Here is a 22707-nt window from a genome sequence, read left to right as displayed (position 1 = left end):
ATATTCTTTGTGCTTCAGGATAGTGAATGAAGAAAATATAGGTCAATTTGTCAACTGGCCACCATTTATTTGAACTAAAAGCATTGGTGGGGGGCATCTAAATTGAGTTTGTTTCCTTTAGTCCACTTTTCAGTGGAGAACCTTTAGATTTAACAAGCAAAACTAGAGATTTGTCACAAGTGCATCTGTTGTTCTACTGAGTCGGTGCTTCTGGTTGTGATCCCCATTAAACCTGGCTTTCTTAAGAGAGAAATCAAACAGTTTCATGATGGGCATCTGAAAGAAATCAGGTTAGATGAGCTAAATCTTTTTACTCTAGGGAAAATAACATTTCTAATGAAGGAATATTCCATGGAGACTCAAACATTTGAAATTGCACAGAGCCACAAGGGAACAATTTTCCATGTATACTAAGGGCACAACAAGTAATCATTTTATAATAAAGTTTCCTTCATGTTGACCTCAGTTACTGGCACGGTTTTGGATATTTTCATGTATGTACAATATCTTAGCAACACAGAACAATGCTTTTTTTTTTTTTAACTGTCTCCTGCCTGGGATATCTTGGTGGTTTACAGCATAAACCTACCCATCTTAACTTCTGATGCAGCAATGATTCACTTAACAACTATGGCAATAAAGGTTATAAAATGGAGCAAAACTCGCTTAACAACTGTCTCAGCAACAGAGATTTTAGGCTCAATTGTGGTCGTAAGTGGAAGACTGCCTATACTGTACAAATTGAATTAGCCTAGTAGCAAAGACACATTTTATGGTTTTGTGCTAGGAATAATCCATGATGATGATGAAGAAGAAGAAGATGATGATGATAGACATTGCTGTCATTGAAAAGAACCATTTTTCATTTATTGATATAGCCATTCCAAGAGACAGTGATATTAAAGATACTGAATTGGAAAAATGACAAAATAACAAGATTTGGAAAAAGTGGTATTAGGGCAGTTGGTGCAATACTTCAGTTTTACACTTAGGCAGGAAAAACCAAAGGTACAAGTACAGATTAGGCGAAACCTGGTTCAAAAATATTAACTGTAAGGGGAACCTTGGAGTCCTAGTGGATGATCTCTTAAATATGAGCCACCAGAATGCAGCAGCAGCCAAAAACACTAATACAATACTTGATTGTATAAACAGAAATAAAATAAAAATCACGTGAAGTATTAGTACTGCTTTGTATAAACAGAGAAACAGAATACAAATCACGTGAAGTATTAGTACTGCTTTATAAAGCCTTAGTAAGGCCATACTTAGAATACTGCATCCAGTTTTAGTCACCACATTACAAAGAAGATGTTGAGACTCTAGAAAGTGCAGAGAAGAGCAACAAAGATTTATTAGGGGCCTGGAAGCTAAAATATATGTAGGATTTGGGTTTGGCTTGTCTAGAAAAAAGGACTAGGGGGCGGACATTCATACTCCCACACCATCCTTCCATTCCCCACCATCCGGTCAGAGCTGAAGAAGCTTCTTGGATGAGAAGCAAAATGTCTTCAAAAAAAAAAAAAATTCCAGTTGACTCCTGAAAAGGCACCTTTGGGACAACCATGACCTGAGTGACTGAGAATCTCCATAGATATTTAGTTATGCACTTTGGGATGGACACTCTTCGAATGGTGCAGGAGTATGAATGGATTTCCAGAAAACATTGCAGACTACAGGAACACGGCAGAAAACATCCTGTAGCCAGAAGGCTCCATACACGTTTGCACTACTCAGGTGACCCTAAAGACACAGAAAACCTCCAAATGGTGTCAAATTGCCGGCCCATGGGCCGTTTGCATCATGCAGAGGCTGTGCCCACCCCAGCTCCCGCAATGGAAAAAAAAAAGTTGCAATACGTTGTGACGTCACGTGACCTGGCGAGTTTGACACCCCTGTTCTAAAAGAATGCAAATGACCAGCTGTCTGCAAGGAATATAAATCCTTCCACTCCCCACCATCCGGTCAGAGCTAAAGAAGCTTCTTGGGTGAGAAGCGAAACGTCTTGAAAGAAAAACAAGAAAGTCCAGTTGCCTCCTGAAAAAGTACCTTTGGGACAAGAGACTGGACAGACACGTGTCTGAAATGGTATAGGGTCTCCTGCTTGAGTAGGGGGTTGGACCAGAAGACTTCCAAGGTCCTTTCCAGCCCTAGTCTGATTGATTGATAACCTCCCAAATACTAAAAGAAGGATCTGACTCAAGTTGTTTGTCATTTATTTGAATGCCAGAAGTAAGATTGTGGTTGCCAAATTTTCAATTGTCTGCTAGGGCTAGACTTTCAATTTGCTTCATGCTGTGAAAAGCTATTAAAATTTTTTGTATAGCAGGATGCTTTGGAAGATGTAAGTCCTGGCTAAATTGTTTTTTGATCTGCTGGACAACCATAGATGAAGTGAAGTGAATGCTTTGGGGGAAATGAAGTTTGCCAGTTTAGGAGGTGAGCCAAAGACCCTTCAGAGAAAAGTGGATTAGTCTGATCTGCTTCCTATGTTTCTGTGTGAAGAGGCAAAGGGGAAATTGCCTACAGTGCCTGCAGGAGGGATAATTTTTTAAACAAGGCAGCTGTGCCAGGTGTATCGTTATATAAATGTTTTTGCAATCTGATGAAACAGTTTGTGCAATGAACATTTCCAAATCTTGTTACATAAAGAGAGTATAAGCACACCCAGCTTCATCCCCATCTTGACATCTGGACCTGGAAGCAAAGTTGGATTATCTTGAAATTTGTGGGAAGTGTTTATTTTCATTCATGTAGGTTTGCTGACACAGTTCTTCAAATCTCCAAATCTTAAAACACTGAATACATCTGTAAGTTTTGATATCCTCTAAAGTTGTTTTTGCTGTTTGGGTGGGAACCCTCACAGTTTGGCCTTGTTCTTTGAAAAGGGAGCCACCCTTCCTTAGCTTGATCACTGATTTGCCTAATCTTTCATGATATGCATCTACTTCTTTCTCTCAGCTTCAATTCTAGCAATCTCCACAGTGAATTCCCAGGTTTAACATTATTCTGGAGCCACATAGTTTTATGTAAATGTAAATAAATCCGCTGACTACTAAAACTGGGCTTTTATGTGTGTCATTCACCAAGTTGGTCTCTGCAGCATCTTGGGTCTACTATGCTTTCTCAAGGGCTCCCAAGAGAAAGTAATTTAAAAGGGGCAGAAGTGTAAAACTTACACCCAAAGGTAGCTTGATACATACTATGTCATGCTGTCTCTTTGAAACTACTACTAGTCTTTAGAAGCTGCCATATAGCAATAGCCCTTAGACTTGTATACCGCTTCCTAGTGCTTTACAGAACTCTCTGGGTGGTTTACAGAGTCAGCCTAATGCCCCCAACAATCTGTGTCCTCATTTTACCAACCTCGGAAGGATGGAAGGCTGAGTCAACCTTGAGCTGGCAAGGAAAGCCAAAAATAACTCAGACACTGAGTTGGGGAGTTAGGGACTTGGCTGTTCTGAAGAAAATGAGGCAATATTGAGACATTATACTAATATTTATTCTATATGTTCAATTGTTTTCTCCTTTTTTTAAAGAGTATCATTACATGTCTTAATAGATCCCGTATCTTTTCCTTCCTGATGACATTTTGTCTTCTTGGCTGAAAAGGATTACTTTTTTTTAATACCCTTACTTCATAATTCTTCTTTCGATTGATTGAATAAAAAAGCATTGGGGCCAATAAGCATCTGAAAATGCTTTTTTTTCCCCTTTTAAATTTTACAGGTGGTAGCTCAGCAAAGCAGACAACGTGGGAAGGGGGACACCGTGTTCCCACAGTAGCATACTGGCCAGGGAAGATCCCAGCAAATATGACGAGTCCTTTGATGTTGAGGTAGGAGAGGAGAATGCTTTCTGTTATTGATTGTTCATGTAAGATTATTTTATGGTCCATCTAGAATAGTGTGTAGATGACTATCTTCCAAACCATAGCAAATTGAGCTTCTAGAACAGCTGAGAAGATACATTCCTGAAGATGGAAGAATTTGTCATCTCTGACATGATAAACAGTCAGCAATAAAAGGTACTAACCAGTAATGACCTCTAAAGTTCCACAGCATTTTGCAATCTATTGCTTTCCTTGACTCTTCTTTCAGGCCTGTGGAGAGCAATTGTAAATAAGGTTCTATCTAGAATAAAGGTTTTGAACAGTCAAACAGGCCAACTGCTGATCCTTCATTGTTTGTCAAAGATCAGTGTTCTCCTAAACAGAGCTGAATTTGAAAGGGATCAAAAGTTTACTTTTGAGATGTTTGCTCAGAAACACTTTTCAAAATATTTTTCTTTTTAGGATTATACTAAACATCTGTTAATGTTTCTGGAAATGATTTGGCATTGTTGGTCTGGAATAACTAGTTTTCTTGAAGGACTCCCTCAAAAGGAGTCTAGGGTATTGCTACTGTATATTATAATTCCCAAATTATATTTCTGTAAATTAATCTTCATGTTGTCTTGGTCAGGAGTGTTAACTACGTAAGAGATGAAAGTTGCCCTTTCAAATATTCCTGCCATTAACTTACCAGTGTGAAAACGGCACACTTCCTAATGAGCAAGATATAAATATTAATTTGGGTCCATTTTGATGTTAGATTGCAAAGACCTTTAGCAACATTCAGACATCACTTTATAAACTATACCTTAGTCAGGTGGAATATGCCTGGTCTCATTTGGCTTGGTTACTTTCATTTTTTTCTCCCACATGACAGGAAAGGAGCTTAGAAGCTTCTGCATTTAATTAAACTATATTTGTTGTAGTTTATGTTATTGATTTCAACAACATAAAGAATTAAGCCAGTTTTGGAAACCATATCTTAAAGTTGGTAGTAAGCCTTCCAAGGTGAGTAAAGCAGTGCAATACAATGACTAAGTGCATGAAGGAAAATTAGACTCTTTACTGAGATTAAGCTATAGTTTAGTTAAATGCTTGTGCACAGAAGACTAGAGACTAAAACCAGAGGAACCCCAATAAAAATAAATAAAACTGAATCCAAGAAAACCATTGAAAATTGAATAAATTTCTATAAAGCAAAGCCATTACACATTCAATCTAAAGATTGGTCACCCAACATTTTAGCAATGGAAGAAATTCAGCATATTATTAATCATTCCACTCAGCCTGCTAGAATATGGGTATACCACCGTTTTCGATCTACAGTATTCTACTTAAAAAGGTAATATTCTTGATTCTAGTCCTGTCCTTGCCATCATATACTATCTGTATATGTCCCCTTGAATGTCCTCAGTGATCTGTCGTAACCTGCTTTAGAAAGAAGATAAAGGAGGGCTTGCCTCGTCATTTTTGTTGTTGCCCTCTTACTCCTGCTGTGGGCAGGGTATTTGCCTTTCACAGCTTTAAATTTGTCTTTAATTTAATATGTCAGTAATAATTTGGCTTTATTAGCAACTACAAATGAGTTCCACAGGTGTTACTTCTTTATTACTGGCATTATAAAAGTAATTTTCACCCATGGAGGTATCACAGCAGTTCTAATTAATGCTAATAAATGCTACAATATTTTGTGCATTTAGTTATTTATTTAAAGTATTTGTACAGCACTTATTACCTCAACCATGGCTGTTATCTAGACCATTCAGCAGAAGTTTGTGGTAATATTTCCAGATGCATTTTAAGTACTATCATCAGATTAGATGCATGAGACCTGGGAACACATCTCTGTGTCACTTCTGTCGGCATGCTTTGGTCCTGCATTGAAATGTTCTTTATGTTCCATTGTAATATTAGTTTCTTAATTGACCTGTCAGTCAATCAGTTATGCCAAATCAGAACTGCTGCATTATGACCATTTTATTAAATCCATCAATTCCTGTATTTTTGGAATGCTATTTATCTTTTAGATTGATAGTTCTGGGATAACTATTGATAAATTTTGTTGAAAGGACATCATATCTAGAGAGTTAAAAGATCCTTTCTTCAATTTCCTGGTTCTGGAGCTCTTCCCTTGTCCTTGACTCAACAGAAAACCATTCTTGTGGTAATATTCGTTGTCTTCTTTTCCAATCCATTTCTGCCTCTTTTCCCAATCACTGCCACCTACCTGATTTCCCTCCAACCTAATTAGAAATAAAGCCTAACAGATTTTTATGCACTTTCAGTCTGCATGTGAACAGTGACAGTATTAGAAAGAAACCAGTATTTGAACTCCAGGAAAATATTTAAAAATGTATTTTTATCCTGGAAGAGAGCATTTAAGTTCTAAATTCTCTTTCTCTTAACTGAGAAAATACTGTTATCGTACATTAGGAAAACTGAAGTCCTGACAGTATGCGAGTCCCAAAATGTATCTCAGATCTGTTTGCCTGCTAGTGAAGGCACCTATGATAAGGAAAGGGGCACAGCATCCTATGATAAACAGATAAAGGAATAACAAAGAATCTCTACATAACATTTTACATATAGACAGGTACCCAGCCAGTTTTTATTATTTACATTTTAAAGTTTAAACCCCCTCTCAAAGCATCTTCCAAAGTAAAATAATAAGCTTAAAGTTTTTAAGTAATATTTTAAAAAACTGATAAGTGGAAAACACAATTTTCACGTTGGGAAAGGAAGAGACAGCAGCAAGGCAAGGAAATTAACTCAGCTGCATTGAGGAAAAGGCAAGCCCAGGTGTCCTTGCTGGCAGGACTCCAGCATTTTATGGAAAATTTACTAGGGAACTGTTGGAAAAGATTAATTAATTGTGCAAGTTTAACTAGGCTGATTGTTACTTTGGAATCATTAAGATTTTTAAAAAGTGCTCCATGCATGATAGAAGAAACAGATTCTTGTAACTCCATATCCATTGAAGGAATTCTTGTGACATAACACTCTATACGGTAGTGGCCAAAATTGTGGAAACCTCTTTGGGAAAGTGTATTTTTGAGGTTTGATGGCTAATAACATCACTTTTTTTGGAGTAGTACCATAAAATTATATATCAATGGAAAGATAATTTAATCAAGAATGTAATGCAACATAGTTTGTTCAATTATCTGTACTGTATTCTATGAAAAGATATAGCCAAGTACCCAGAAAAAGGAAGCACAACTTGCTTAGGTTGATATCAGGTAGCTTTCCTTCATTTGATTGTAGCCAATGAGCATGAGTGTTTAGAGAACCAATCAGGTGTTATCTTGTTTTGGCAATGAGCCAATCAGATCACAGTAGGATTCAGTTACTGATGTCATGTGTTGAAGCTGAGAGGAGGATATTTGTCAATTGAAGCTGAGAGGAGGATATTTGTCAGTGTGTTATGTGATCGCTATCAAGTTGGTTGTGAGTTTTTTTGTTCTTTCATTTAGTGAGTTGACTGGTTGCCCAGAAAGTGATGTAAAATAGTATTATTAAGTGAACAAGGCTACAGTTATAAAGAAATTAGAAGAAAAATTGGTGGAAATTTAACCAAAGGTGGCATTTCTACTGTACACTTTTCCCAAAAGGTTTCCACAATTTTGGCCACTACTGTATCTAAGAATTTTAATAATTGATTGTGAAACTATAATGGATAGCCATAATATTGACAATATTATTGACAATGAATTAGTGAACTGTCATTAATCAATACTTGGATGTCAAATGATTTCTCTGCCTAGTTTTAGAGGATTAGGGCTTACTACATAATAAACCACAATAAACCACAGATAATGACTGGCATACATCTTTTATTCTGAAGCTAACTTTCGTTCAGATGCAGAGCGTTTTGGAATACATAGGAAGGATAAACTACAACAGTACTGAAATTGTAAAATTTAGTTTTTTCTCCTTTGGGCCTGTGACCTGTGATTCCCAATAAAATTTCAACCTTTTTGCAGTCCAAGTGGTAAACAATTCAGAACATCTCACACCTGTAAGTCCAATTATCAGAAAACTTAATTGCCTTTCTGATCAAGAGGTTACTAGTCGCCTTCCGTGAGATTAAATATGGGCAACTTCATAAAGGTTCCTAATTCTTATTAGTAGCTATGATTTGCAGAGTTAGCAACTCCTATTCATTACTAACTTACTGGATCAGGTTTATGTTACTTGTACTTTTAATTATTTGTATTTTATTAGTCTGGGACCATCAATCAATAATTTTTTTTTTTTTAAAAAAGGCATGTTATCTGGAAGGCAGAAAGAAAGGTTGTAATCACAACACTTTGCATGCAGTTTTTCTTTCTCTTTCATGGAATTGATATTTGTTTACCAGTCCACATTGGGTCTGCACCCATAAGGAACCAATTCTTTCCCTGAATTTTGTGGAGTTAGCACTTCTTTCTTGTTCCCTTGGGAGGAAACTGTATATTCATCTTCCATTCATAGGATAGACATTCCTTTTCCACCATAATCTGCCGTGCCTAACCACTTAGTTAATGGCTTTTGATGAATGCTACTAGCAGAGCATTGATGATTCTCTGCTTGTTAAAAATAGGCCAATAAAGTAGGTCATCTAATGAATAGAAGAGATTACACTGGCATTGATTAGGTAGTAGTTCCTTGACTTAAGTCTGCAGACTGAGAAACTTCTCTCTTTCTGAATGTGACTTTGTGTGCTTATGTAAGATACTTATGAAAGAAACCGTGTTATCAGATTTACATAGACAAAAAAGAAATAAAAGAAAAAGGACATTTGTTCCATCATGTATTTATAGAATAAAGGTTCAGGGATCTTCTAGTTTGTTTACTGGGGTCCATATTTAGCACAACAGGTTGTGTGAGTAAAACAATGGTCATTAAAAGCTCATCCTTGCCTCCCACTTTCCTTGGCATGAAGAAGTCTCACTAATAATTTCCAGAGGATATATGTATTAGGAGAGAGAAGGAGAGTGTACACAAAAAAAGAAGTCCCTGGTCCCTGAAGAAATGTGATCTGCGCAAGTTGGGCACATACCATTCAAAGGAGACAATCAAAAAGACAAAAAGGAAACCAAAAGACAAACACTTCCTCATCAACAATCAACACCCATATAAACAGAAGTTAACACCAAGATTAATGCTAGACCAACAATCAAGCTGTAAATAATACCCCAATCAATGAACTACCAATTCAAACAAATAAGCTAACAGTAAACAACAGCCTAATCAAGAAACCAGCAAGAACATTCCTACCAACACTGACAGGGCTAGCCACCTGTATTTAAACAGAGAGTAAACTCCTCTCCCTTCCAGTACTGATCTACAAATATTATATCTGTGCCAATTTATCATCTCAGGTTTGGTATTTCATTTGCCTGTCTAGAATCATTAAGATGGAGCAGGCATTACGGGAAGAACACTTATTTTAGGCCAAATAGTGAGGGCAGATGGTTTGAGAATTAGTATATGGTGATGAAAGAGGCACTAAAGGGCGTTTAGCAGGGGGGGGAAAGGAAATATGCATAATTTGTCAAGGCCTGTTTCTTCCTCTTAAGTGGTATTTGGCAGCAGATGAAACATATAGCAAAAAGAGAAAGACACAAACATCCACACATTCATTTGAAGAAGTTTGTGGTAGAACTGGGAAGTTTCACTTTTGAAGAGAAAAATTCTCCTTGAAGAAAAGTTCAAATGGTGGTTGTCTTAAAGATTCTGTTGGACTTCTCCAGCAATAACTAGAGAGTGGAGGAAGCCAGGATTTAGACCATAAATAATAAAAAAAACTGTAATATAGAAAGGCCACAGCACTGCAAAGTGCTAGGATGTCTCTTCTTGCCCTTCTTTGGCTGGAGGTTACTACAAGAATGTGTCTTTGCACATTAGAACTTGAGAAGAGTCTCCTCAGTTCTATTCAAACAGGTTTACTTATTCCTTCAGGTGAGAAACATGGGGACTTTTGAAGCAGAGAGCAACTATAGCTTTATTTAGGATATGTCAACAACTTCTCTGTGGTCTTCAGCAATTGTACCTTACTGAAGATCACCAAGGATTCCACCAAAGCAATTCTCTAAAACCATCCACTTATAGCTTGTCTGAGTTTTTCTAAGAAAGAATAGGCTAGAACTGTAGGGCTCTGGGACATTCAGTTCTGCATGGCTAGAAAGTAAGTTTGCTCAAATAGAATAGGTGGGTAAATGAGATACAGGTAGTCCTCAACTTAATGATCAAAATGGAGCCCAAAGTTTCCTCAGCTAAGCAAGATAATTGAGTGCATTTTGCCCCATTTTATGACCTTTCCACAGTTGTTAAGTGAATCACTGCACTTGCTAAGTTAGTAACATGGTTGTTAAGTGAATGTGGCTTCCCCACTAACTGCTTGTCAGAAGGTCACAAAAGGTAATCACATGATTCTGGGACATTGCAGCCATCATAAATATGAAGCAGTTGCCAGGCATCTGAATTTTGATCATATGACCATAAGTATGAAAAGCAATCATAAGTTACTTTTTTCAATGCTGTTGTAAATTCAAATTATCACTAAACAAATGGTTGTAAGTCAAGGACTAGCTGTTTTGGGGGCTGAAGTTACAGAACTAGCCACAAAGGCAAAAATATATTTGCATATATTGGATTGGATTGGATTGGATTTAGCTCCCTAAAAGAAAAAGCTATCCTAGAAAGATATTGTCTTTCTGGGAAAAGATAGTATCTATTAGAATTGTTTTCGGTAAAAGCATGAAAATACCAAGTGTTGATTATTTTGATTTTTCAATGTTTTGAAAATTAAGATAGCTGTTACGCATGTGATGCTAATAGTTTCATGAAGAAAACTGGCAGTATTTCTGCAAGTTAGCTGCTGTTTCTGGGGAGTGAGCTAGTCTTATGAAAAGTTTTCAAACTAGCCCAAATACTGAAGAGCAATTAAGTTAAATGAAGTATGCCTACAGGAAGTCATGTAACATGCACTTGAAAATTAAGTTACACCAGAGGATTCATTTTCAGGCCAGAGATCATGACAAAATTCTGCTGATGGACCTTCTTGTTCATAAACAAGAACACCCTGTTTTTACTGATATTTAATAATTAACTCCCAAGTGCTAAGTGTGCACTCTAGTACTTAGACTGGACCAGTGACCCATGGTCATGACAATTTTTTTTTTCAGTTCTGTGTTCCCCTTCCAATGTTTCTCCTTGAGTCCATCCTTTGTTTCATGCTGATTACTTTCCCTACAATTTTATGTGTTGCATATGATGTTGTTGCCTTGTTGCCTTCCAAATCACAATATAGTCCAGGATGGAAAGTGAATGGAAACCCTGTGAGATCTCTGTGTGTTTTCTGCTCTCTCTTGAGAACTCTGGAGACTAGGGCACCACGGGTGACCACAGGATATGGCCACTTTGCTCAAGCTAAACAAGCCTGGTTTAATCACTGCCTTAATGAGGAAATCACCCATTATGTATGCTTCTTGAGGTACATGGGGAGGGGGTGTGAACACTTAGGTAGAAAGATACCAAATACATATACAGAGAAGTTCATATTTTATGTTTTATTAGTTCCCTTCTCATACTTTGGAAGATGTGAAGAAAGAGAGAAGTAAATGGAGGCAGTTTTTGACTTGCCACCTTTCATTTAGTGACTGTTTAAAGTCACAATGGCACTGAAAAAAGTGAGTTATGGCCATTTCTCACACTTACTACTGTTGCAGAATCCCCATGGCCACATGATCAAAATTCAGACTCCTGACAACTGGCTCATATTTATGTCTGGCTCATATTTATGAGTATCTGGGGATCATGTGATCACCTTTTGTGACCTTTTCACAAGCAAAGTCAATGGGGAGAGGCCAAACTCACTTAACAACCACATTACTAACTTAATAACTGCAGTGATTCATTTAACAACTGTGGCAAGACAAGTCAAAAATGGGGCAAAACCTATTTAACAACTCTCTTGCTTAACAACTGAAATTCTGTGTTGAATTGGGGTTGTAGGTCAAGGACTGCCAGTAGTAACAGTGGTGATAAATGTGCTTCTAAATGTGCTCCTTTAAAGTCTGGTTCTGTGAGCTATCAATTGCCCTCTTTTGGTCTACCATCTTCATCATAATTCTGAGGAAGCTAAACAAAATTCTATCATATCCATTACATTTTTTTGCTGAATTTTTCATTCCTTGTTCAAGGAGCAGCATTATCTTAGAAAATTCTTCCTTCGACTGATAATCCTCCATTTTCCCATTCAACAATCTTCATTTTGACTTGGAGACAGGATCTTGTTCTCAGTTTGCATAATATTTAACTCCGACTTCAGTGAGGAATACAGATAGATTGCAGAATGGCAGAGCAGTTGTTCTTTCCAACACACACTAATGAGATTATTTGACAGAGTGAGCCTGGCTGTTTTCATCAGACATTTATATCTGAAAAAGAGACCAATGCTGTGATTTGCTTTTGATCATAGAATTACAGTGTGGTTTTCAGTGGTCACTTTGCTCAAATATGCAGTATGGATCACAAGTGTGGTGAGGCTTCATGCTGTAAATATCAACCCCCTGTAGCCATTCATCTCATCTTGCTAGGATTCCAAGTCTACAAACTTAACATTCTAAATTCTGCTGTTTTATTTATTTTTATTACTTTATGCCACATTTTTGGACTCACTCAATCTTTTTCATAAAAAAAACCCTTTTCATTTGTTTTTGTTTAATTTCACTGTTGTTTTAAACCTGTGTCTCTCACCCATCAAGATAAATCTGAATTTTATTTCTGATTTCTAGAATAATCAGCTTTCTCACCCAGTTGTATGTGATCTGTAAAACTAATAAATCTTCTATCCAAGAAAAATATTTTTAATAAATGTTGAAGAGGAATAGCACCAGACCGATCCTTGTGGCAAGCTACCTCATTCTAGTTTGATAAGAAATCACTTTAGGAGCATCCTTTCATTATTATTTTCAGTTTTTATATACTTTCCATCTTGCTAATTAAAATGTAGTTGTGGAGATACTCCGTCAAATGCTGGGCTGAAATCAACATCCGTGATCCTCTCAGAAAATTTCCCCATTAAAAAATGAGTGAAAGTTAGTTTGATAAGGTTTTTTCATATAATTGCCACATTATTTTCAAGATGTTTACAGGTCACCTTTATGAACTTCTCAAATGTTCATAAAGGTGACCTGTAAACATCTTGAAAATAATGTGGCAATTATTGCTCAAAAACGATCCAGTTATTGATATCGCTTTGCCAGGGACCTGTTCTCCTCTTCAGTCGTTTGGCACTTCACTTTTTCTCCTGGATTTCTCAAAAATAAAACTTGGTCAGATCATAAGGAAGTTCCTTTAGTGCCTCATGGTACAATTCAATTTGGTCTATCTCAAATTAAAGAGATGTTCCCTCACATCTAGAAATCGGTATCCCAAAAGATGCATAAAGCAATTATTACTTTTCATATATTATACATTATTTTATCGGTTCTGTTAAAATGAGTGCAACTCATCTAACAGCTAACATTTGCAATTCAAACATGTGCAAGCAGAGCATTAACTATAAAGTGCATTGAAACTGTCATTTAATCACCAAGCAGCCAGTTAGGACTACTCCCAAGTTCTTGGATTCCATTTGAAACAGCATAGTTTTTTTTTAAATTCTGGATGGTTCATCAAGAGGAGACAAACAAATGGTTCTCAGGAGCAAACAACACTCAGAGTGGCACTGCCTCTTCCCCAAGTGACCACCCTTTGCTATATTCTAGTGTCTCTGAGGATTCTATGCTTTTTCAGAAGTAATTTTCTCCATACTGCAAAATGGATCCTTGCAATTTACATCCAGGAATCTTAATAAAATTCTAGGCATAAATCAGACAGAGCTTAAATTTAGCCCTGCAAAGCATTCCAGTGTGAGCACACGTGTTCTCTCTCTCTCTCTCTCTCTCTCTCTCTCTCTCTCTCTCTCTCTCTCTCTCTCTCTCTCTCTCTCTCTCTCTCTCTCTCTCTCTCTCACACACACACACACACACACACACAGACACACACACTTTACAATTTTTTTCACGGAAGAACTTGTACTGGGTTTTTTTTTCTATTTTTCTCAAAGATGTTTATTGTTTTGCCTGTTTGTTTCTTAGCAGCCGTGCTAAAATTAATTGAATGAAAAGAAAAAAGACTCAAGTTTCTTTCAGTTCCCTCAGCCAACATTTCATAAATCTCTTAAGTGGGCTGATATGTTTCAGGTCAGAAAAATCTTCATTGGTGCTAATGGGTTTATCAGGTCTAATTTTCATTTCTATTTTTCCAGTATGGTTGCACTTTTTAGAAGACACTCATCCAAACATGGTTTTTTATAACTACGTAGGAATAAAACGATGGATTGTATCCAATGTACTCATAGCACAAAGAAACCTTTGCAAGGGAAATTTTCTGCCACCTCCTCCCTTCTTCAGTCTCTAATTGGGACTTTCAAAACCATCTGTAGTGAGTAAAGAGGCTGTTGGGGAAGGATAATTGGGGGATTGGCCACTTCTTCCAGACATTTGAATGATCAGTTCCTGGTAGTATTCATCTGTGTACCAGATGAAGAGCTTTTCAAGTATTAGAAATAATTTCTTGATGGAAGGGGTTGTGAACCAGGATTGCTCTGAAGTAGAATGTTCCCCATTACTGGAAGATTTCAAGAGGAGCCGGAGAGCTATCTTTCAGAAGCGTTTCAATGGTTCTTGAACTGTCCATGAACACTAGAAGTCTCCTGAAGTCACTTCATAGGACACCCTGTTGTCCTCTGATTCTGCTGTTTGAACTAGATGTTCTCTGGCATCACTTCCCATTCTGATCCTACCATTCTTTTGTTAACTATAGTCAACATGGCTGCTTTGTGGGTATTAATGTTAAGACTTCATGCTACAGCTTACAGGATGATAGTAAGTAATTATGATACTTGACAAAGGTTGTGCTAAGGCAAAGAAATAATAGTGAGGCTATGTTCAAAATCACCCAGTAGTTAGCATTCTTGTGTGTTAGTGGTAGAAAATCAACTGAATCGGTTCAAATAATTGGGAACTGAGACATACCAGGCTTTTATCCCACCCTCATTTATTTCTTCTCAGTGCTGGTAGGTCAGATGTCAGTTGCTTTCTTGATCTTTGTGTCAGTTCCAGTTTCTAGATTATGGCAGTTTGCAATCAAATAAGCAACCATGTAATACTGTGTGTTCTTATATGGCTTGATTGTTCTTATTGCCTATTCTAATTTCTCTGAAAAGTACTGTAGCACACATAAATGAAATCATATTTTCCTAGACCATGGAATGGTACATTAAAAACCAAAACAGATCACTAGTATTTTCCCCCTTAGGGAGAAGTTTTCATTGCAAGTTGCTTGAGTCATTCTGATGTACTTGGTTAGTTTTGAGCACACTATAGGCCATGGTGGCGAAGCTATGGCACGAGTGCCAGAGGCGGCACTCAGAGCCCTCTCTGAAGGCACATGCGCCGTCGCCCCAGTCCTTGGCCTTCAGCTGGGTTTTATAAAACCTTTTCGCTTTAGGCCTCCGCCGCCGGGTGCAAAAAAAAAAAAGATCCAATCAATCAATCAATTTCAACTTCTCGCAGGAAAAAAAGATCTCGCAAAGTTGGAATTGATTGATTGAACTTTTTAGTTCCACCCAGTCTGCCATTACCACCGCAGCCACGCCCACCCAATGAGCCATACCTACCCGGCACCCGACGATGTATAAGTGGCTTTTGGGTTGCAGTTTGGGCACTCGGTCTCTAAAAGGTTCGCCATCACTGCTATAGGGTTTCAATTTAGGATATTTTATCATTATATAAATGTCACATATTAACACCATATGATCAAGGGCCTTGTGGACTCTATATAGCTAATTTTTCATAAATAACATGAAACTTTATCTTTAAACTTTAAAATCCACCTCTTAGCTCACAGAGAACAGTCTTCCTTAATGTGTGAGGGATATTTGGCAAACCCAAGAGGAGAACCAGAGAGAAACTCAAGTAAATTGAAACTAGAACTTCAGTATCCTATTCAAGGCTTTTCAATACTTTCATGGTTGTTTGTGAAATCTCTAATGTCCATCATAATTCAGTAGAATTTTCTCTTTGCAAACTTTTCCAGTTCAGCCCATACAGCAATACTATGCCAAATCAGAACTTGCAAATATTATCCTAATTTTATGGTTTGCATTATGAGGAGAATTTTAATGCTTTATCTTATAGAATGGTTTTATATGTACCTGGACTCAAACAAACACACACACACACACACACACACACACACACACACACACACACACACACTTAAAAAGAAAAGGTGCACCCAGGTCTTTAATAAGCAGTCTCCAAAATGTAATGCTGTATTTTGGCATCAGATAAGGTAGCCTTAGGAATAGGTTTGTAAGTCTTTTTTCATAATTTGGTTGCCAAGATCAGCCTATATTCTAATAACAGGATATTCTCTTCTGCAGCACTTTAGACATATTTCCTACATTGGTATCTCTGGCGAATGCCACCCTTCCTCTCAACAGACGATTCGATGGAATAGATATCTCTGAAGTCCTGTTTGGCTACTCAAGCAAAGGACACCAGGTATGGCATTTACCTTCTGAACACTGAGTAGCAACATCAATTGCTTGAAGGTTGGAAATTCTGAACTTCCCTAAAATTCCTCATGTTTCAAATGATTATCATTGCCACAAACAATGTAAATTTTAGAATATGCTCTCTCTTGCTCCTGCCTTACAATTTTTGATATATTTTTAACTGGTTTGCTTTATCTTGTTTTTGTCTTCTAAATATTTTGAATTGGTCTTAAATGCTGCAAGCTTTCCTGTGTGATATATATGAAATTGATAAGTTCATATAACAGTTTTTTAGCCTCAGATGCTATTCTCAGGCTTGAACTGCTGGCTGTAAAACAGTCAATTAAATCCTCAATTGTATTCCATAAGCTTAAAGTTTACTCTCAATCATGCATGTATTTTATGAAATATAATCAGATAGTTACATATAGCCATTAAGACAACACAGACTTTTTCGCAAAGTTGGTTAGCTTCAGAAAGATTGCTCCTACTTGCACTCTCATTCTTGTTGAGCACGGCAGTTGATCTGTAAACAACTTAATACTTAAGCAAAATCCATCCATTACCTCTTAAAAACACTATGGCGGCTCAGCAGTGGAGCATTTGCCTTGGATAAAGAAAATCTCTGGTTCAGCCTCTGGTATTTACAGGGAGGAAACGACTTCTATCTGAAACCAATTGCCAATTCTTTTATATAACATGCTTTGAGGACTAGTAATTTGATGTTATCCACACTGAGTGTGCATGTGTGCAGGTACTCTGTGGCTAAGATTCTCAGTGTGCCATTTAAATTTTCTTTCTACATTTATATAATGTTGCAAAGGCAGGAACAGTAGGAGGTTATTCCCAAGTAAATATATGTAGGTTTGTGCTGAACCAGTTCCATCCTTTGATTTGAGTTTTAATAGGTACAGTTATATAGCAATTGGGTACAATAACAATTATTTTCTTTGCACAACACAAACATTTATGTAATCTTTCTGCTTTTTATTGTTTGCTGGCTGAAGCGTTTTTAAGAATAGAAATGCAGAATTTAGTTTAATTTTTTTCTCATAATAATTTCATTATGTACTGATCTTTCTGCCTGAGAAAAAGATCTAGTATCTTCCCTTCTCACTTTGTCTATGCCTTAAGAAATTTGATGACATTTCTGTGTCTGAACAAAAGACTTTCTTCCCTTATTTTCTAATTAAAATCTTACAAACTTTTTTTAAAAAGAAATTTCGGTGAAAATTTTTGTCTTGATGAATAACATTCAACTTGTTGCTATTTTTTTGGCGATTTCATACAATTGATTTACATTTTTTTCCCTTGCGGCTCTTTTGTTCCACTAAGTTGTGCCCTGCAAGAAGTCCAGGACTAATCAGCATTCCTAAATCTTAAATTCCCAAATTCTAAGTATTACTGCTTTCTAGAAGGTGATGAATGCAAATGGAAGAAGCCCAGTTCTGGACCCCGTAATTATACATTTCTTCCAAATACTTTCACTGAAAGAGGTCTGTTGAGGGTTTCTAAGCAGGAGAAGACTATGATGCCTTCTTCTGCAACAGGAGGAAGAAGGAAACAGGGTCCAGAAATTCTACGTCTAGCTAGGGCAGTGATGGCGAACCTTTTAGAGACCGAGTGCCCAAACTGCAACCCAAAACCCACTTATGCATCATCGGGTGCTGGGGGTGGGTGTGGCCCATTGGCTGGGTGTGGCTGTGGTGGTAACAGCAGACTGGGTGGGACTAAAAAGTTCAATCAATCAATTCCAACTTTGCGAGATTTTTTTTTTCCTGCGAGAAGTTGAAATTGACTGATTGAACTTTTTTTTTGTACACGGCGGCAGAGGCCTAAAGCGTGAAGGTTTTATAAAACCCAGCTGAAGGCCTAGGACTGGGGCGATGGCGCGTGTGCCCACAGAGACGGCTCTGAGTGCCGCCTCTGGCACCCGTGCCATAGGTTCGCCACCACTGAGCTAGGGGAAACGATTTACAAGTTTTTCAAACACATACTTTTTTTTTTTTTTAGTGACATATCTTTCTCATGTCAGACTAGTAGAATAGCTCCAGTGATCGCACTAATTTGCTCAAAGGAATTATTCAGGTTTTCTTTTCGAATTGTTATATTATCAGTATTTTTCGCTAAGCATATGTTCTCATATGCTCTTAAATCATCATCATCATCCCTATAAATCATCCATATAATGGCGTTCTGAAGACATCATAAAATTTGGGATATGTAAACTAATAATACAATAGTAAAATAATACACTTGATCTTGCAATGTCTAACTCAGATCTTAGCCCAGCTCTAAATAATCATAACTGCTCTTTTTAGCATTGTAGCATCTCAGGATCATAGATACAATAATAGTGGTTTCTCTTGTTGTGCAGTTGTAAGTGACAAAGGATAAAGGCATGTAGCATTTATAAAATTAGATTAGAATTAGATTAAAATTACATTATATTAGGATTAGATTTAGAAATGACATTTTGGAAGTGTTTGCCCTTTCCTCCTTCCTAGGACTGTGCCTGGTGCCTCAGGTAGATCTAGAATTCCCTGTCTCCTGGTTTCTAGCTTGATGTCTCAACCACTACACAAAACTAGTTCTCAGTAATATGAGCCATATTACAGTTACTTTTTGTATACTATATAGAAAAAATGTCATATGTTTATTTATGTTTCTTCTTTGCAATTATATAACATTTTCCAGAGGAGCATTTTATTTGTTCTTATAATTTTTTGTAGTTCTCTGTACTGATTGGGGGGGAAAGAATTATTTCTGAGATTACTGAGGAGGGTGACACCACTTATCCTGTTGGAAGCCAAGTTGCATAGTTGTCATGTTCAGTGGGAAACAGTCACTTTCTAGTCCCCCAACTCACTTGTGATTGAAAAGAAAGAAGACAGTGACCTGATCAAAAAGGGAAGTGTTTCCACCTCATTTCACTGCCAGACCATAGAAGCCTTTGTTTGGACATTGATGTTAATGTCAGTTGCCAGCTGGAGACTGGGAAATACGAACTGAGAACCAGTGCTTTTTTTCTTAAAAAAAAAAAAAAAAAGGTGCCGGAACTCACACATGTCATACAACCTGCCTTGCCTACCCTACAAGGTTCCATCCAAAAAAGGTACCGGAACTCCGTTCTGGGCATTCTATGACAAAAAAAGCCCTGCTGAGAACCAGTCGTTCTCTGCAGCTGGGTATGGTTGAAGCTTGACACAGCGGTAGAAAGAAGCTCAGGGAGCAACGAAAGAGTGTTAGTGAGAAACAATAGAGCTGCTGTCTTAGCCCTGAACCTTTGATGACTGTACGACGACTTTCTTCATTTTAGAATTAATTGTAACTATTATACTTTATTCTGCCTATCCTCCAAAGTGTTCTAGAAGCCCACCGATATCTAACAATTAAAATAATTAGAAGAGCTGACTTCAAGCTGACGTCACAAATCTAGTTCCCTGAGTGGTTTTGTAGCTCTTTTAAAGCTGATTTTCTTAGTGAAAAATATGGTATAAATTAAAATAAAAATGCAGACAAGGGAAAACATTCTATCTTGTTATATTGCGGAAGCAGTATCTGAGGTTTTACATAAATGCATATTTTAAGAACATATTTGAAAGCTTTGCCTACAATACTATATTGTCTTGACAATGAAAATTATAGGAACTCCTTTTTTAAAAAGAGATAAGAGTACCGGTACATTTTTACTGTTGCAGAAGTAGTTATGCCTGCATTTCACAATTGTTGCTATTATTATTATACTTTATCATTTTAATCAGAGATATAGTATTTGATCAGTGAGAAAAATTACTATTGTTTCCTTAGTAAAATGTCGATTTGAGAGGACAATAAAAGTGGCAATAGTCAAATACTAAAACTAGCTATGTTTTTTGTAATATCAGCTGTTTTCCTGACAATAGTTATCATGTATGATATAAGGGAGGTTTAAGATTCAGGCTGATCCCACAATTGATATTTAGTGCTGGAATTTATTTTTTTATGCTTCTCCATTATTCTGTTTAATTCATTTGTACAAGTTTTTTTAAATAATAATCTCAGTGTCTGAAGTCCTGCGGAGCCTAGAAATGTGTTTAGGGCCTTTGTAAACGTATGGAATTGAGAAACAAGGGTTTAAGCATTGGGTGAAGGTACATAAACTGGCTTTATTGGAGGAGAAATATATGATTGAGGATTTATGATTGTTTCCTATTGCCACAAGAATGTGAATTTCTGGAGCAGGCATGCAGAAAAGATACAAGTGAAAGCCCCCGTTTTAATTGCAGGGTGGGGGAAGAGAGTTTTGTTTCAGAGGCTAACAATAATTCAGTTTTCCATATGTGCATTTCAGTTCTTTCATCATGTTCAGAATGTAAACATATTTTTTTTAAAAAAAATAAGCCCTGTTGAATACTGTATACAGGTTCCTTGTAGCAGATATATTTCTTTTGCGCTTGTTCTGTTTTGCTTAATTAGTTTTACATATTTTTTTTTTTTTATTGAAAATTTTTAAATTTTACAAAAACAAATCCCCTTCCCATACCCCCCCCAACCCTACCTCACCCCCCTCCTACCCAACCTCCCAAACCCTCCCCTGGACTTCCCAGAGCTGAGTACAGGCTTAATTGAGAAAAAAACTTAAAACACTTTTAAAACCTAAACAAATTTAAATACAATCATCATTCTATATAAACTCCCTCCAAAAACGCAAATTTAAACATTACTTTCTTTGAATATCTATACCTATAATGTAAAATCTAATTTCTCCCTCTTTCTTTATCCTAATACAAAAAAATAAATATATAAACCTTTGTTATACCATCAAAACTAAATACTCTTAGAAAACTTAAAGTAAATACATATTTCCTTCAATCTTCATAATCTTCTCACCTATCCAAAAAAAAACTTAAAAATCCTAAACAAATCTAGACACATTTAGTTAAACAAATTATTTTCTCTTAAAGATATTAATAATATTTAAAAACTTGAAACACTTTTGAATCCTAAACAAATCTAAATACAATCATCATTCTATATAAACTTCCTCCAAAAACACAGATTTAAGCATTACTTTCTTTCCTAAACAAATCTAGACATTTAATTAAACAAATTATTTTCTCTTAGAAATATTAATAATAATATTTAAAAACCAAATTTAAGCTTTACTTGGAACTTAAACAAATTATACTCCCTTCAAAACACAAATTTATTAGAATCCCCTCACTGAAATAAACAAATTATAATCCCTTCAAAACACAGGTTTAAACAATATTATCATTAAAGGTTTAAAACTTAAAGCTGAAATATATTATTATCCCAAAACACATATTTAGACATTACATAAGACATTTTCCAAAAACGATGTAAGTTTTACTTCTCCCACAATCTCAATAGTAAACTTCTTGTCTAAAGTTCTCATTCAATGTCCATAATTTTCTGTCCGATAACCAGTTGCACCCACTATAAACACAAACTTCTTATCTAAAATTTTCATTCAATATCCATAATCTTCTGTCTAATAGCCAGTTACATCTACTATAAGCACAATCCATATCGGTTTCTCTTGCCCGCAAGCATCGAAAAAAATGCGTGGAATTCTGCCCTTGAAGATCGCTCCAAAGAGTTTGTAAGTCCTGGTTGACCCACAAGCTCAGGAATCAGTACCTGTGAAACTTCCTCAACCTCCTTCTTCTGTTGGTCTTTCTCTTTACATTTATATGTTACTTTTTCTTTACATTTATATGTTGGACAAGTCTCAGGGACCGATACCTGTAAAACTTCCTCAGTGAATTCCTCCTTGTGTTGATCTTCACAATTATAAGTTGTACAAGTTATCCTCTGCCCGTTCCTCTCTTGTTGGTGCCCCTCAAGCTGAAATTTCCCAATTTCCATTTCAGGCAGCAATTCCACCCTTGAAGATTGCTCCAGAGACTTTGTAGGTCTAACTTCTCCCAGAGATTCAGAGACCTTCTTCTGTTGCTGCTTTTCTTTGCAATTGTATGCTGCACAAGTTGTCTTCTGTTCCTCAACCTGGACTTGTTGGGGCCTCTCAAACAAGGGTTCCCCAATTTTCATAAATATAGGCTCTTCAAGCTGTAATTCTACATTCTTTTCTTCCAAAGCTTTAAACTTAATAGATGGCGATACACATACCCCCAGGACCGAGGTATAAAAATCTTTTGCTTGAGAAACAGTATTAAGTCTATAACATGTCCCCAGGTGGTTCACCACCATTCCAGTCGGGACATCCCATCTGAATAGTATTTTTCTCTTTTTAAGTTCATTTGCTAGAAAAGCAAAC

General features: G+C 36.7%; 1 protein-coding gene across 7 annotated transcripts in view; it reads left to right on the top strand.

The window, feature by feature from the left end:
- Positions 1-22707, top strand: part of ARSG (arylsulfatase G) — a 119123-nt gene that overhangs the window by 76843 nt on the left and 19573 nt on the right. For 6 of the 7 annotated variants that reach the window (XM_039325371.1, XM_039325368.1, XM_039325370.1 and 3 more), the window contains 2 exons: positions 3730-3838; positions 16311-16431. In XM_039325371.1, the coding sequence (XP_039181305.1) occupies positions 3730-3838; positions 16311-16431 (230 nt within the window). The remainder of the gene's footprint in view (positions 1-3729; positions 3839-16310; positions 16432-22707) is intronic. The other variant, XM_039325375.1, reaches the window with a different exon arrangement.

This window comes from Crotalus tigris, unplaced genomic scaffold (assembly GCF_016545835.1).
Source record: "Crotalus tigris isolate CLP2741 ecotype Arizona unplaced genomic scaffold, ASM1654583v1 scf7180000024337.5909745, whole genome shotgun sequence".
Lineage (NCBI taxonomy): Eukaryota > Metazoa > Chordata > Lepidosauria > Squamata > Viperidae > Crotalus > Crotalus tigris.
The sequence above is the reverse complement of the archived record's forward strand: the minus strand, read 5'-3'. Positions and strand labels throughout refer to the sequence as shown.